At 43.0% G+C, this 17615-nt stretch overlaps 1 protein-coding gene across 2 annotated transcripts in view; it reads right to left on the bottom strand.

The window, feature by feature from the left end:
* Positions 1-17169, bottom strand: part of MYB (MYB proto-oncogene, transcription factor) — a 34104-nt gene extending 16935 nt beyond the window's left edge. The window contains exons 1-10 of one of the 2 annotated variants that reach the window (XM_058735361.1): positions 17020-17169; positions 12439-12556; positions 10598-10669; positions 9050-9142; positions 8578-8798; positions 6624-6858; positions 5272-5352; positions 4699-4803; positions 2904-3158; positions 1413-1775 (exon numbers count right to left, since the gene is read on the bottom strand). In XM_058735361.1, the coding sequence (XP_058591344.1) occupies positions 1413-1775; positions 2904-3158; positions 4699-4803; positions 5272-5352; positions 6624-6858; positions 8578-8798; positions 9050-9142; positions 10598-10669; positions 12439-12556; positions 17020-17042 (1566 nt within the window). In that variant the 5' untranslated portion in view covers positions 17043-17169. The remainder of the gene's footprint in view (positions 1-1412; positions 1776-2903; positions 3159-4698; positions 4804-5271; positions 5353-6623; positions 6859-8577; positions 8799-9049; positions 9143-10597; positions 10670-12438; positions 12557-17019) is intronic. The other variant, XM_058735362.1, reaches the window with a different exon arrangement.
* Between the last annotated feature and the right edge of the window lie 446 nt (positions 17170-17615).

The raw sequence follows: 17615 nt of genomic DNA, 5'->3' as shown, positions 1-17615 counted from the left end.
GTAAGATAATAAAGATGTTAACAAGCACATAGCATTGGACAGGGTATTGTTTTATTTCATTTGAGCACCCGAGGTTCAGAATGTAATTTCCAAGAAATAAAATCTAGGGTCATTGCTGAAAAACTTGCAAAATCCTAAGAAAAAATTTTCAATAAATGCCACTTGCCATTAAAGAGAATGAGATGCACTCTTTATTAAGATTATAAGCATTAAGGTGATTTTTTGGAAAGTAATTCTTGTTTTTCTTTCATGCTATTTTTTCTCTTTAATGATCCATGAATTATGATAGAAGATTTGCATTATGTGGAAAATTCTTGGATAGTAAGCTGTGTTTCTCAGAACACCATCATTCTGGGAAAATAGCAGGTGTTCCTCAAAAAGTTCCAAGATACAATAAATTTGGGATACATACATATATCATAATCTCCTCCTGAAATTCATAATGCACACCAATTCATTAAAAATTCTGAGAGGTCCTGTAGTCAAGAGACCAATTTTAACTCTGACTTAGTGTTTCCCAAACTTATATATTTCAATTTTTTCTGGACCATCTATTAAAGTCTTGTAGAACTAATATTCTTCAGAACACAATTTGGAAGATACAAGCAAAAAACAAGATAATTATTTTGGTGGGTGCTTCATTTGTTCATATTTAGAGCTCTCCTTAAAATAAATTCAACAGACATAACTGGAAAAATGTTTGAAAGTGCCAAATTAACTATTAACTTCAATTATTCTCATAATTAAGGAATACAAGTCTCTGATAAGAATTATAATTTCCATGCCTTAAAAAAAAATTCTATGAAAGGATATTTGTGGCAAATACTGGGTTGATAACATATTATGGCACAACTCAAAAAGCCAATGTTGAGAAATTAAAATTAAAACGGAAGTTGCTTTCCTTAAGCATTTGTTCCTTATGCTTTTCCAAAACTTTTCCACATAAGGATGGATTGGAACCTTTAAAGTTTCGGGTTGCAACTCAAACAAATGCTCTCCAAATATTGTTTGGTTCCCTCCTCCCCTGGGTCAGTGAATCACAAAGTAATAAGTGAACAAATAGGAAGAAAATCTACTAAAGTTTTTAAGGAGAGGGAAGGGAGGGGAGAAAAGGAAGGGACCGAAATGTTAAACTCTAGTGTTGAAGGAAATAAAAACACGTCCCATGCAGCTAACCATGTTTCAAACCACCAAAAGAAAGAGCGAGAATTATGACAAAATGATCAGTCAGCCTACAGACAGCTCAAACTTTGGGAAGCAGTATGACTTAGCAACAGCTAGATTCAACGATGGAACGAGATCAGTGAGGGCAACAGTAATTAGTCATTTGTTCCAAAGGATTAGTTTCTAGATTATTAAGGCTTGAGTATCTGTTGAAAATTAGTAATAGCTGTGTAGAAATCATGCTCTACCTGTGAAGGGGAGAAGGGTAGGCTTTTGACAGGGGAACGCTTGGGAGTTGAGCTGCTGACGCCAGCAAATAGGAAGGAGCTAGAGCCTCCAGTGGCTAAGGGGCTTGCCTGGCCGCGCTTTTTTCGAAGGATGACCAGTGGAACTGTGCCGTGCCTCGAAGGAGGTAAGGGCTTGAGCGGGTCAAGTGAACCCTCACTCAACTTGAGAGCGTTCACCCTTGTGCTAGGCTCTCCTGCAGGTCTATTCAGACTGCCCTCTCTTTGCTGAAGCTTTAGGGCTCTGCCTGCATGATGTTGGCTAGGTGAAAACTCTGCTTCTTCAAAGAATTCAAAACTGCTGAGATCACACCATGATGAAGAATCCTGAAACAATGTGGGAGGCACAGAACTCTGAGACAGTGTGTGCATGATATGTGCCATCACCTGAAACACAGCACTGAGAAAGAACACCGAACGCAGAGAAGACACCTGGCCCTCTTGAGAAATAGCGTCGGAATTGACAACCGCTCCAGCACACCGCACGGCAGGTCTACCATGCGGCCTCCAGGCTGGTCCTACGTGTGTGCGGCGGGGACCTCCAGGTATTCTGTCATTTGCATGCAATCCGAAGCAAAGAGAAAACCTCTTCTAGATGGCACGTTTTGGCAACGTTCATCCCGTTTGATGGATATGCAGGTAAGTGCTTTTTAACCAACTGGGCAACAAAGGAAATGAACTGAACATCTGCTTTTTAGGTGCTAACCTCACGTTTGTTTCACTGAAGATGGTTGATCTCAGTGAACCAGTGGGGGCTGGTAATCAATCATCAATGTTTTGTGAAGAGAGCCACGTACCGCCGATGAACTCGCTACCACTCAAATACACGGAACGACTGCTTAAAGGTCTAAGTAAACATAATTCTTAATGTGCGATCCAAAAGCAAAGCACGATTCTAGGGGCGCCTGGGTGGCTCATTCGGTTAAGCATCCGACTCTTGGTTTTGGCTCAGGTCATGATCTCATGGTTCGTGAGTTCAAGCCCTGCATCGGGTTCTGTGCTGACAGCATGGAGTCTGCTTGGGACTCTCTCTCTGCCCCTCCCCTGCTCTCTCTCTCTCTCTCTCAAAATAAACAAATCAACTTAAAAAAATTAGAAAACAAAACTTAAAAACAAAAGCAAAGCACAATTCTAAAGAAACACAAAAAAGTAACAAAGTAAATACGTTAAAAATAACTCAAACAGTACTCCATAACCCGAGATCTACTTATAGGTCATCAACTTTACTATTTTAAAAAGTATGCATTTTGAAGGAAATGCGTGAAAAGCCACCTTTTATCTGCATAGCCTATGAAATCAGATCTTTGAAAAAACAGACACAAAGGCTAAAATCATACTTTTACGTTCATACATGCTAATAACATGTTATTTGCCATAGAAAATGGTAATAATTCGAGAACTGGGTTTCCTAATTCACCATCAAAAACATGCACTTGCCTTAACAATTCTACTTACAGAATCTATAAATTGAAGTGTTTCTGCAAATTCTAAGAGGTTCTTAACATTATCCAGAATGGTGCCTTGGTGGACGATCATGCACCTTGCTGGAGAGGCACTTTCTTCAGGTAGGGAGCCAGGATCCACAGGCAGAGAGGGAGTGGAGTGGTGTTCTTCCAAACAGGAAACAGGTGCACTGTCTCCATGAGGTCTGGTGTGGTCAGCGATGGTGGTGCTGTGCCACCCGGGGTAGCTGCATGTGTGGTTCTGCGTCTAAGGAGTGGGGGGGTGGGGGGTGGGGGAATAAAGAAAGAGTAGGGAGAAGAAAGGGAGAAGGAACTTAGCAATGAAGTTGCACAAGGTATCAGATGCTGTTGGAGGAAAGATAAAAGTAGTTGCATCATCCAAAACTTGCGCCTATGAAACAGTCGTCAAGATGTTTCCTTTTATCGATGCAAGACCCTGCTTTTTAATAGTGGCATAGTCTGCCACCTATATGAACACCCTCACTGTCATCATTTTGCTAAAACTGCCAACAGAGAGACTGTGTCCTCAAGTGCCACTCTCCCATGGTCCATCTTAAAAGTTTACTTTAACATCATCTCCAAAAGGACCACGCATGGTTGCTGTGAACTAAGAATTGTCCTGTTCTCATTCTAACCTACAAAAAGGTCAGAGGATTCAAGAGTTAGAGTTGCTTTTCTCTGCATACGTTCTCATTGCTTCTATCCCTTTTTAATGTTACGGATTGCACTGATGCAGTGAAGGGCTGTCAAATCAACGTGGTTAGGAAAGCAGAAGGGCAAATTAACAGAAGTCTCCTTTCGGCATGACCATGCAACAAGAGAAATTGCAAAACATGAACTAGAGTTAAAAAGTCGTCGAACTAACATATGCACATAATCATCTTCTGATTTAACCCCAAAGACATGTATTCCTAAGAATACCCACTGGGTATCACATCTCTTTTATTCTCTTTGTTGCTGAACTAAATCTGTCACAAAGTACACGCTGATTTCTCAGTTTGCAGCCAATCACCAAAAAGATGTCAAAATTCAGTAATGGTCCACACGGCTTTCGTGCATGCAAACAGAAGAGAGCAGCCGTGTTATTCACAGAGACAGGATGTGTATCTTTTTCACAGGTATATACTGAACATGCTTCAAATCATATGTGAAATTAGAAAGTATGAAAATGTAGGTTAAGAAAAATAATAGAAGAAAAAAATCAAATGAGTAGGTATCATACAGATACATAACTTTGTAAATAAAAGCAGATTTTCATTCATTTATATCTGTTAGTCGGTCTTTGAATTAGTAACAGTCCTGGAAAAACAGGAAGATTGATGGTGACAATCATAAGTGGATATTGTGTTTCTATTGCCACTCAAAAGGGCTACTTTTAATTTAGTCAACACACATGGTGATACATTTTATCATGACTGCATTTTATTACAAGCAACTTCTGTTCAAACAGTGTTAATGAATGGGCATCTAGGCAGCTCAGTGGTTAATCTCCGACTTCAGCTCAGGTCATGATCTAGTGGTTCGTGAGTTCCAGCCCCATGTTGGGTTCTGTGTTGACAACTCAGAACCTGGAGCCTGCTTCAGGTTCTGTGTCTCTTTCTCCCTGCCCCTCCTCCACTCACTCTGTCTCTCTCTCAAAAATAAATAAACATTAAAAAATTTTTTTGAAACACTATTAATGGATCTACAGTCTTGATTAGTGTAACACTCAGAAGAGAAGGGAAAAGAGACAGGAGGGCACCGGGGTGAAGCTCTCCCCACATTCAAGCACCTGGTTGCTTTCTTACCGGTAGCGCCTGCTGTCCTTTGAGCTCATTCTCAGTAGACATTAGGAGCAATTCTAATTCTTTTATTCGCTTTTCTTTCTCAGGGTCTTCATCATTATAGTGTCTCTGAAATTAAAAGTAAAGGAAGAAAAACAGAGAAGGGCCTGATTGAAGCTACTGCAGATACAATGGCTGTGGCCCGCAGTCATGAGGGGCCATACAGCCCAATGAGCCTCAGCGTGAGACTGGCACCAACGAAACATGGCACAAAGCTCTGTGAGTGTCATTCCACACCTAAGGGAGCGATGTGAAATCTGAGGCTCAAGTGGGTGCTGACTGATGAGCTGGTTCAACTTATGACATCAGAGAATCAGAGAATTCCCGAGCAGGTTTAACTCTAGAAGCGAAGATTGGTAGCTTGCTGGCCAGAACTCTACCCACCCCTCTGCTACTCCCTTTTTTTTTTTTTTTTTTTTTACATCAGTCCGTCAAGCGAAAATAAGTATTTACATGAAAGAAATAAAGCATGTCTTGAAAAAGTTGCTTTGAACAGCCAAAGGGTTTCTTTACGAAATGGTCTTCACATGATCTTACCTGAATGGCTGCAGCAGCTGGCTGAGGGACATTGACTATATTTACATGTAACGCTACAGGATATGGGACATGACTGGAGACCTAGATCAAAAAGGCAGACAAACAAAGGCCGAGTCATTCATGGTCACATACGCTTTAGGGGAATTGGCTTCCTCTAGGATTGAGAAAAAAAATACTGTACTAATAAAATTCACACATGCACAGAGGAAAAAAGAAACACAACAAAAAACCCTCTGGTTTGAAGTTTTAGCCGGGCCTTTAAAAATAGCCAAATAAACAGCTTAAGCAACGTAAAGAGATTTGGAGTGCTCGTTGATCTTGACAAGAAAGTATCCCTTAATTAGAGAATAACACAATGAAAAATATAACCTAAAACATATTCATGAATGTATGAAAGAAGCTGTAATGGGAAAAACTGATGACTTAGTTGTTTATAATAGAAATATTTTTCTTGGAATAACTATTAGTTATAGTAAAGAGCACAGAACTGCCTATGATGGTTCACTCATCTGAGACTTCTCTGGAAAGTCTGTAGTCAAATGAATGATAGAACAGACAGAGAAGAATAAAAACTATTCAGGAATATGATTTGAATGTAACTTGCACACGGGCTCCATATTCTTGGCTAAGTTTCACCATCTATTACTGTTAGTTGTAAGATTCAAGTTCACTGATTTTATTCTTTATGCTTCGTATTTTTCTTTCCCCACCCATTCTGGACATTTCTTTCCCTAAATATAAATGTCTGGCAATCAGGAAGGCGTCACACTGATCCAAAGGAGGAGGAAAGAAGACATCAGAGAGTGGTGTCACAGAACTGCACCTGACTCGGAGTGAGAAGGTAAACACACGTGGAAGGAGCAAATTAAGACTTTTCTGCTAGATAGATCACTACCAGAATCAAACTTTACAGAATCAAACTTGCTGCATTTCAGTGTCAAAGGATCTCTGCTTTAAATTTAATATGACATTCACTTTTCATTTTGGAAGAGAAAAACAAAAGCCCACAAATGCATCTTCATGACCCCATTCTTCTCCGGCGGGGAACTTGTTAAGTGGATTTACATTCAAAAGCTAATCTGATCTGAAGCACTTCAGTTGGAATCCAAAAGCCTGGACTGCAGTCTGCCCTATGAGCTGTGAGCCTCTGCAGATTACTTAACATCCTGGCTTCCCAGCATACACCAGGGGTAACGATACCTCCCCCTATCTACCTCGAGGCTCTGAAGCGGGGTGATCACCTTTGTGGAAGCTCTTTGAAAAGTCAGCGACTGCGACTGCGAGGTATTACTGTTACCTGGGGCTAACATAACCATCTCTTTCAGTAAACTAAATTCTCAGGAACGGCTTACGTTTTGCGCTTCAGAAATGTGGTAATAGGAATAATCATTGTTAACTGAAGTCTGGCCAGCTGGAGGGAGATGAGCTGAAGGTGGGGCATGAGCAAAACCCATCAAATGACTGTTCTTCTGAAAACTTGTGGCCACTGTTGGCGGGCTGGCTTTAGAAGACTCTTGCAGATAACCTTCCTGCTCGACCTTCCGACGCATTGTAGAATTCCAGTGGTTCTTGATAGCATTATCAGTTCTGCACAGAAATATATCATGTAAGAATTTTACAAAAAAACATTTTAATTCAGATTAGAGTTAATTGACAGAAAACTGTTTCCCACAGAGACCTCTTCTTTGGGTCTTTTGTTTTTTGTGTTTTCTTTTAAATTGTTTTAGTCTTCCCGACCTCTGAAAGTCATGCTGCCTCTATTATCTAATTGAAAATCCATAGATTTTCCTTCATTACACAAGATGGAATAAATGTGGATTTCGAGAAATCTTTAAATTTTGTAACTATTTTGTTTCCTTGATAAAAGAGAATTTTCGATACAAACCCTTCCTGTTTATTCTGAGTGTTCATGGTACAAGACTCTAATACAACTTAAAGATCCAACTATTTTGGAAAATTACTGGCTTAGTAGGGCCTACACACCCCAACAGGCACACAGTAAAGTTTGGTGAATGATAATGATGTTGCCACTGCCTCACTGTCCACTCTTTGTCTCGAATAGCACTAGCCAGAAATTTTGAGTAAAAAAAAAAAAAAAAAAAGGGAAAAAGAAAAAAAGAAACTCCCACCTTTTGACAGCCATCTCAAATTGTTCTATAACCAGAGGTGACAATGGAAAATGGGATCCAGAAGGGGAAAGATGCTACGTCCCCATATCAGTTCAAACTGAAAAGCATTTTCACTAAAGTCTTACAGTTCTCAGGAAAAGTTTCTCAATTCAAAAAAAAAACAAAAAACGTTTTAGGCCTCCCTTTTACTATTTTGATGGGGGTGGGGGCATGTATGCTAAAGAAAGAGGAAGTTCAGTTGCCCCTTAAATTTTTACAAGAATCAACAGCATATTCTCAGGCCAGATGGCAGAAAAGGCCTTCTTTCCTCAATGTCTTGGATCCTGTAAGCTGATAGGGAGCCATGAGGGAGGCGGTGCTCTGGACCATCACCCAAGAACGCTACATAAACCATCAGAGCCATGGCCTTCTTTGAAGGTCCCTTTCTCCAATTCTGCTGCATAAGAATATAATTTATTAAATATTTTCTTACATTGTTTATATAAGATTTATAATGAAGAGTATCTTCCAAATTAAAGAAAATGTGTCATAAACTGTTCAAGTGGGGAGAGTGCGACAAAAATGAGCTTCTAGAGATATCCTTCACGATGAGCTCATTTTTTTGTGCCTTGTTCATTAAAAGAAAGCATAACACTGACATTATTTAAAAACCTGGAAGCAGTAGGATAATTCTAGAAATACTCTTATTTCTTTCTTTAAAAGAAAAAAACTAAGCCAAGTGGTATAATGAAATGAATGCTGGTATCAGGAAAATGATAGCTGAGATCCTTCTGGTCACTTAACCAGCTGTATGAACTCAGACCAGAGACAAAATGTCTATCCTCAGTTTGCTTCTCTGTGTTTAGAGTTCTACAGTTTACAAAGTGCTTTGACAATCATTTTATTCGATACAAACATTGGCCCTGTGAAGTAGGCTATTATTTATTTTGCAAATGGGGCAACTGAAGCTGAGGAGAGTTCAATGACTCGGCCCAAAGCTCACTGTTGGATGGATTCTGGAAGTCCCCAACCAGATAAACTCTAAGAGCTCCTCCAGTTTTAAAACCTATGGATCTGGCATATCTAATGAAACACTTACAGTCATGGGAATGTAATTCACTCGCTATACATTTAAAACAAGATGTTCAATACCCACTCCCTCATTCTTCCCAATCAATATTTTTTGACATATTATTACCGTCCAGGCAGTAGCTTTGCGATTTCTGCCCATCTGTTCCCCAGTCTCTTGTGTGCCTGGTAAATAATTCTGTCTTCCTCTTCTGTCCAGGAGGTTTTCTTAACTTCTGGATTCAAATGGTTATGCCACCTCTCCCTACATTGTTTTCCAATTCTCCCTTTTAAGTGCTTGGCAATAACAGACCAACGTTTCGGACCGTATTTCTGTACAAGCTCTATCACCTTCAGATAAACACACAAAAATAACCTATGTTTTAATGTTATGTAATGACTCAGTGTAATCATTCTTCAGTGTTACAAGATCTTTAGAAAGGGTCTAAAACTCTGCTTTCATTCATTGGAAATACGGGAATAGAGTCCTCTGCTTCCTGTTTGTACACTTTACCTGTTTCTTCAAGTTGGGAAACATTTAATTAAGATGTCTGGGGAATATTCTTAACTGTGATTCGCACACCAATGAGGAAAGAACTTACTCTCTGATCTTCTTCTTTGGTCCAAGGCCCCTTGATGAGCTCAGGGTTTAGTACTTTCTGCCATCGGTGCTGGCACTGCACATCTGTTCGATTCTAGACAAATAATAAAGTATGCACTGTCATACAGATATGATGCGACAAGCACATGAAGACTTGGTTATTATATGAATCATACACAGACAATATACAGGAAACACGTTCAGGAACATTTTAGGGCATGTTTGGAGAGCCTACCTATCCCTCATTGCTTACAGCTAACAAACATACAAAGAATATATCAAAATTGGATCTAAAATTAGAAGCTCTACCTGTTAAGTGAAATCATCCTGCCATGCGAACTGAAGGACCATCATATTGTACACATGGCTGTCGATTTAACTCAACCTTAACTTCAGCATGTGGAAGTGCCTCTATGAACTAAGACTTGTTAGCGATTCCACATGAAGGTTGGGCTTCCATGGAAACCTACTCTAAATGGTTAAAGTTTGCCTCCCATTCAACCTAAGAGATGCACTTCAGTTTAGGGCCTCAAGTATTAATACTGCAGAACAAAAATCAATAAAGATAGGATGAGAGCGTATAATCTTATAAGAGAGTATAATCTTATAAGAAAAAAAAAAAGACAGATATGTAACTAACTAATAGAAGGCAGAATTTGATTCATATGCAAGAAGAAACCAAAGCAAAATTATATTGGGCTGAGAGCAGAAGCTTTTCCTCAGGAGCAGAAATTATGTTTCCTTAGGAGGTGTCTGCAAAAGCTCTTGATAGGGACTTTGAAGGATGGATGGAACATTCTAGGAGGTGGCATCACCAAGGACAAAAGCCCAAAGGAGGTAAAGCAGAAATTAATTCAACCAAACCTGCTGACAGAGAGGAAGTAGGAAAGTGAACCGGAGCTGTATGCTGGAGCCGTGGGGAAGGGTCCCTATGTGCCAGGTCTAGGCAGTGTACTTAATTTGTGAGACTATATATGTTACTGCTGTTGATTTTGAAAGGATACAGCTGCATCTTAGGAGGCTCCATCTGCCAACAGTGGTTGGGGTGGATGATAAAAGTGGAAAGCTACAAATAGAAAAGCCAGTGAGGAAGCCACCATAATTGTCCAGAGAAGAGGGAAGGGGGCAATTGTGTAGAGCAACAAGGAGGATGGAGACAAGGGACTGACTGACAAAGGAATTTCAGATTCCTCAGTCACTGCTTAGACGTAGGGGATGGGAAGTGGAATAAATCAAAACGGAGTCCAAAATTTTCAGCCAGGATACCAAAAGTATGGCTACTGAAATAAACAGGAAATTCAAAAAAGCTAACTTGGGAATACCATGAGTTCAGTCATCCTAATGTACACAAGTCATCAAAATGCTAATTTATATCACCCAAATAAATAAAAAGATTAAAATATAAACCATAAGTTATGGTTGAGGCAGTTCTCCCCCTGATTCTTGTATATGAGCAAATGTGTAATGTCTTAATACCCTCTCTCCGAATATCTTATTTAAATCATGGGGAGAAGATTTCCTTTCGTAGAAGAAAAAATTACGAACTCACCGGGAGATAATTGGCAATAACTTTCCAGTCATCCGTTCCATTCTGTTCCACCAGCTTCTTCAGTTTTTCATCCTAAGACATTTAAAGTTAATCCTAGGATATCATTCATTTACTGTATAACTTTGCTCTAATTAGAGTAAAAGGGAACCAATCCAATAATCCAATCCAGGAAAAAAAAACACCTCAAAAATATCCAAATACAACAGATATTAATCTAATATACTGGTTTAGAGCATAGATTTATTTAGAGTCAAACAGACCAGAGTTTAAAACTTGACTTTAAGCTACTGACTAGTTACATACACTTGGGGATATCATTTGACTTTTTTGGGCCTCAATACCGTCATCTACGCAGTAGCAATGCTGATGTCGAGGTAGTTATTTGGGGATTACGTGAAGTAGCTACGCGAAACATTTAGTACAATGCCTGGCTCACTGAATGTCTAGTATATGATAACTGTTCAAAGTTTTACTTGATAGGAAAAAGTTATGAACCCAAATGTTAGAGTCAATAGATATTCAACTATGGCAACAAACAGGATCTTGAGTAAGAACCAGTTCAATTTCTTATTTTAACATCTCCTTAGTTCAATCTCTTTCATGCAAACAACAGAAGATCACTTTTTAATTACATTTGAAGGCATTTATAATGTAAGAAAGTAATTGCATTTTTGTATCAACATAGTCATAATTTAAATGAGGCCAAACTTATTAGAACACAGAAGCCACCACACGTCAGGGAGAAATCTTTCAGTTCACAAGGGTCTTCCTAAGCATGTTCCTCCAAGTAAAAAAGAACCCCCACCTTTCTGCGAAGGTAACTTTCACACACACTGTGAGTCCCGAGAAGGACACAGACACAGGGATTAGGAAACCAGTGTTAACAACAGAACTTCTATAGCTCTCAGGATCATCTGAGAGCACAACCTCCATAGGTAAACTATGCATTTCCTAGGGACCTCCCTAGCAATCCTGCCAGAGCCTCTCAACAGGGGCTCTGGTAAGTGAAGTGGGGTGGAATGAAACTGAAGAAGAATCAATACCATTTAATCTAACATAAAATCCTCTGCAATCAGTCGCAAAAGTTTTTGAAAACTTTAAAGAAAAAGTAACTTTCCCCATACATTAATAATTTTGCTCCTTAAGTATTTTCCCATTTCTACAAAGATCAAGCTTTTGATAAGCTAGCAGAAAGAGAAAGGTGGAAGACACATCTCCATCCATCATTGCACACTGTTAGAACAGACATTCATGCATAATCCATTATGACAAGACAGGAGTATTATGTTTCATACTTTTGTTTTGTTTTTGGACATAGCAATTCATTCACTTGTACAGAGAATACTTACTACCATCCCACTTTGTATCAAGCAATTCTGGGCTCAGGGAACACGGAAACGAACAGACGTTTAGCCCTGCCCTCGGTAGGTTTGTAGTCAGCCTACTGGGGGAGGCACACGTCACAGCAGCAGTGAGGACGAATGTGTAGCCAATGCCTGGAGGATGCATCTAACCTGCCTGGGGAAGCCAGGGATGGCCTCACTGAAGAGGTGATGTCTTCACAGGTGATGAAGAAGGAGTAAGAAGTTGTGCAGAAGGGCAAGAGCAGAAAAGGTAGAGAGAAACACAGATGAAACATACACTGAGGATGGGAAATTCAAAGAACTACAAAGAGTTTGGAAGAGGATTGTATGGCGCACGCGTGGGGGAGTGCTGCGAGTTCAGCATGGTGCATAGGCTCATGCTAATGAGTTTGAGCACCTGTAGTTTAGCTGTAACATTTTCTTCATAAATTGACACACTCTAGGTTTGTCCCATGTTTTGATAACATGATTATTTACCTCTTCCCTGGTCCACCTAGTTTTCCCCAAGTGACGCTTTCCAGACTTGGGAAGCAGTCCATCATAGTCATGATCACACATCTCAATGTCTTCGTCATCCTCGTCACTGCTGTATATGCTGCAGAAATAAAAAATGGGCAGACGGGGACTGAAACCAGAAGACTGAAAACTATTGGATTACAAAACTTACACGAAAACTCAATCTTTTCAAAGGTTACGAAGATAAAAGTTTGAAAACTCGCACAACAAGATTGCTTTCTTCATTCTGTTGCTCTAGTATTGTAAACTGGTTCTGCTGTTATTGGTATCCACAGATACGGCAAAGGACCTGGAACTTTCTTATTGCTCTGCATGTTTAAACCTGCTGTGACTGTCAGCCCAGTGACAAGTTACACATTTGGCAACCTTCCAACCAATGGAGGTTTAAGTTTAAAACTTAATGTTAAGGACAATCAAAGAAACAAGAGCCTATGTCCTTTACATAAGTACACACGCAAAATCTTTGGCATGTACCACATCATTTAAATAATATTTCTCCAATAAAATAAACAACTCAATTATGCTACTCCAGTGGTGCTGGTGTTTTATTGGGAGAAAAAAAAATTCAAGAAGTAATACACCCAACAATACAATTATAGTCATCCCTTAAAGATTAGAAGATTAAGAGAATGTAAGAGGAAAGGATTTAAAAAACCTGAGGAAGGATAAGGCCATCAAGTGATCAGACGGCTTCATACCCAGCATTAAAATATCCAACAGCCCCAAACTCCAGCACAGTTGATCCAACCTGTGGCTGTGATTACAATACTGTTTCCTAAGTAACTAAATGAATAATTAGGCCACTTGGTAGTCAGACTCTTACTGACTTTTTTGTTTTGTTTTGTTTTTTTTCTATTTCTGACTGAACGGTATTTGAAACCTCTTATGATGTACCTGATTCAAAACTGAGGGATTCCCCCAGATGGCTTTAAAAAGAATGCATTAGTGTTTTGAAGAGAGCTTTTCTTTTACCTAGTAGACAAAATTATGAATTTTGATGACTTTTGAAATAATTCTACACTTCAGGTTTATTAATCACATACTAAATAGATGGCAGTAATGTTACAGCCAGTAAAAGTTACAGTTTACTTTTACCTATAATTTCACTTATACAACGTATGACGTGCTATCTTAAATTGTATCTTACTTAAGAAATGAATGTAATACAAACATATCCTAAATATCTTAAATTATGCTATCCTAGAAACTTCAGTAAAATTTTCCATTGTAATATTGAGAAATCCACCAAACTGAGAACGATAAAAATGCTGATATAAAGCAGCATCATGATGCAAATTATTATTTTTAAAAAGGAAATTTATATTTATATCAGGTTTTGTCTTCGCAAACTAACTTACAAGTATAGATATAACACAAGTGCACGATATATACACAATATGTATAATTCATACATATAGAATACAGGTATATAATATATACAAATATATATACCCTTACAAGTCAAGCAAAAGTGCTTTCCAAAAATCCTGAATGTGAGGTTCTCATAATTTAAAACTATCATTTTGAGAAACAATCTGAAAGTCTAGGATGCATGGTGACAAGTAGGCTGTGATCCAAACTCCAAATGCCACTACAAAAGAGAGCTGTGTTTATAATCTATAGTCAATTTTTGTTTAGTGTCTATTCTTTTAAACAAGAGTCTACTCCTGTTCCCCACTGTCAACAAGAGGCTCTAAACAGTCTCTGATTAATAAATGCAACAGTTTCCCTTTAAAAAATCCCACAAGCAGCAGAAGATGAAAAAAAAAAATATTTTCCCAGAGCTGTAGGTCAGCATCTTTCAAAAGGGTCATAGGGAACTCCTTGAAAAGCTCCCAAATGAAGTGGCCCCCTTATAAAATATCAGGAATACCAGGAAAACCAGGGTAGTCTGAACAAGGAGTCACAGATTCCATCTACTTTAAAGTGTTAGGTTTGGTTAAATCTGGAGATCACATTTTCAGAGGTGAGAACTACATTTTCCAAATAGTAATTGGGCATCTTTCTCTTGGAAACAGCTCACCTCTCGGGAACAAGCAACAAATACCGCCGCCCATAGGGGGCAGCCAATGTCAGGTGAGAGCGGGTAGGCATCAAACAGGACCAGGGGTCTGGAGGCAACGGTGCCAGTCCCAGTTCTGCCTCCACCTCCCTGCATGACTCGGACAAATCACTTCCTCTCTCTCAGGACCTCAGTTCCTCGCCTATACCTAAGGACTTGGATTCTATTAGGAAGGTACTTTCCAGTGCTAATAAATGCTGATTTCAGATATTCCCTGCTTCTTACAAATTCAGCACAGAGGCAGAGATGTGCAAAACCGAAGTCCTGAGGGGAAATGTGGTGTGGAACTTCCGTAGGTCCTGAAGAGGCCACAAGGGCAGCAGGGAGAACCCAGGGCGGCCCACAGTCCGCTCCTGGGTCCATCAGCAGGTTGGGAACCCGGGCTGGCTTTTAAGCTCTGCATGCGATGTCCTTGCTCTAAGTTGTCCTGGTAGGCTAAGTAGCACGGTTAATTTCTACTAAGGACTTGAAATAACTTTTCCTTTATCTGCTCAGACCCAACAGTCAGAGGACTTTCAAAGGCTGATTTCAGGCTTAATGCACTTGACTCCCCACCTGCTAGACCTGGTGTGGTTACAAGAGTACAACTATGAATATTACATTCTGTCAAGGAAACAAACCGTGCAAAGAAACGAAAAAGAAAAGAGGTGCTGGGGGTTGGGAAGAGGGAGGGGAGTGGGAGGAAGTGCCTTGTGGCCGCTACTGTGATTCTAGAAAAGGGGTTCAGACTCATTTCGCTGACCTGGTTAATAATCCCTGCCGAGTTGACTCTCGCCCTGCAAGAAACGGCTTCGAGCCCGCAGCCGGGTTTCTCTTCCCCCCTGAGGCAGGTTCAAGGCTCCCGCCCCTCCAGGCCGCCACCCTTCTCCGCTACCTGGGAGCTGCAAGGAACCTGCGCGGCCCCGCCCCACCCGCCCAGCCGAGATCGCGGGGCGCGGAGCCTCCACCGCGCCGCCTCCTCCCAGCACCCCTTCCCAGCTTCCTTCTTCTCCTACTCCTAGTTTCTGCTCTCAGAAAGAAAAAAAGAAAAGAAAAAATATAGGTGCCTTGGCTGTTCTGCTGTTAAGTCCCAAAGGCGAAGGTGAAACCACTTCAAGGGCAGCACCCCCGCCCCGCGTGGCGGGGCCTTAGGCGAGGCGTAGGGAGCCCAGGGGCCCTCCAGGTGGCCTCCCATTTTCTCCCGCGCCCAGCCATGCCTAGGCGCTGCTTCCCGCCTGGCCAGACTCGACCCGAGGGTGCTGGGGCAGGGCCCACACCCACGCTGTTTGCAACTTCCCAGGCGCTGCGCGGGGACGAGCGACAGCCGGTTCAAAAACAAATAAGTACCAGAAAAACAAAACCCGAAGGAAAAGAGGTTGGATTTGCTTTGCCCCCAGGGGCTAACACCAAGAAGCTCAGAGCGAGGGTCGGCCCATCACCCCTCGTCTGCCCGGGAGACCTAAGACGGCGGGAGCAGGGCGTGGGGAGGCGCGGCAACCTCAGCCGCGTCCACGTGTGCGCGCCGCGCCCGGACCTCTAGCCCCAACTAAGAGGCCGCGGGGATTGCGTCCCGGTTGCGCGGCAGCGGCCTTGGGTGCTGCCCGCCTCTGTCCTTCCCCGTTGAGTGGCAACCGCGACGGCCGCTGAGCTTGTCCCCGCACCCGGCGGCTCGCTGGGAGCTCCGGCGCGTCCAGTCCCCCTAGAGACCAGGGGAAGCGGGAGTGCCGGCGACTGACAGTTCGGACGAGTATTTCCCTCCTCCTCCTCCTCTCCCTCTTCCCCTCCGCGCGGCCGCACTGTTAGCGGACTTCACCCATCGTCCCGGCGAGCCTCCCCAAGTGCGGGGACATGTGCGGCGCGGACGCGTGTGCGTGTAAAGTGTTTGCATAAGAAGTAAAAGCCTGCCAGAGTACAATGATTAGAGCCTTCAAAACCTTGGCTTAAAGCAGTTTGCAAATGTAGCGACCCTTTTCCTCCCCAAAATCTTTCCAGCCGCCTGTCAGCTGCCGCTCTGCTTTGCCTCCATAAAGAATGAATGAAATTTAAAGGAACTACCTGCAGCTACTAAACCATCCGGCATTTTCCCTATATCTGCCATATGCTCTGCACTTCCAAGTCCAAACATAACGCAATGCATCAAGCAATTACGCAGCGACTCCCTCGCCGACGCCCGCGGCATCAAGCCAGGGACCTAGTGGGCTCCCCGGGGTTGGGTGGGCAGGCTGGAACGTGCTGCTTTTTTGCCCCCTAGAGAGAAATGGGTCCCCGTGCAACTTGCAAAATGAGCCTCAGGGCATGCTTCCTGACGCCCTGACATATTTCCCGAATAGGTTCTCCCATTCATCAGTTGCACGAGCGGCTTCTGCCGAGGCAGAGGTTCTAGGTCCTCGCAGGATCTGACAGCCCCGCAGGAGATCCGGGAACTCATTCCCACCTGCTCTCCGAGCAACCGGTGCGCCGCGCGCCCCCGCCCGCGGCCGCCCGCCCGGGCTCCCCGTTACCTGTGTCGGGGTCTCCGGGCCATGGCGCGGCGGGCGCGGGGCGCAGCTGGGAGCCGCGGGAACCGCACGGGGCTGCCGCCTCCCGCTGCCCGCCGCCTGCCTGCGTCCCTCCCCGGCTGCGCAGCGGCGTTCCGCACCGCCGGGGCGAAGTTTCTCAGGAGAGAGAGGAGGAGGAGGAGGAGGAGGTCGCGGAGGAGGAGGAGGAGAAGGAGGAGGAGGAAACAGGTTGATATTAAAATGTAAACTCTGTAAACAGAGATGCCATCAAACAAAGAGCTTTGGACACTCCCCCTCCCGCCAAATCTGGCGCCCCTGCAGTGCGCACGCGCCCTGCCCGCCGCCTCCGCGGTCGCCTTGGCTGCCGCCCGCCGGGCTGCTGGGCCGGCGGGGCTGCCGCTTCCCCTCGGCTCTCGCGCCGTCGCGCTGCGCCTGGCGCGCCGCGAGGCCGGGGAGGCGCGCGGGCGGGGAGCCCGGGGCCGGGGAGGGGCGGCCGGGGGCCGCCGAGGCGCCTTTTCTTGCGCAAACCCCGCTCCCGGGCCCCGGCCGCGCGGCCCCGAGCTACATCCCGCTCCTGCCGCCTTCCCTCCTCGGCTGCC

The sequence above is a fragment of the Neofelis nebulosa genome, chromosome 6 (assembly GCF_028018385.1).
Source record: "Neofelis nebulosa isolate mNeoNeb1 chromosome 6, mNeoNeb1.pri, whole genome shotgun sequence".
Classification (NCBI taxonomy): domain Eukaryota; kingdom Metazoa; phylum Chordata; class Mammalia; order Carnivora; family Felidae; genus Neofelis; species Neofelis nebulosa.
This window is presented reverse-complemented; position numbering and strand designations above follow the sequence as displayed.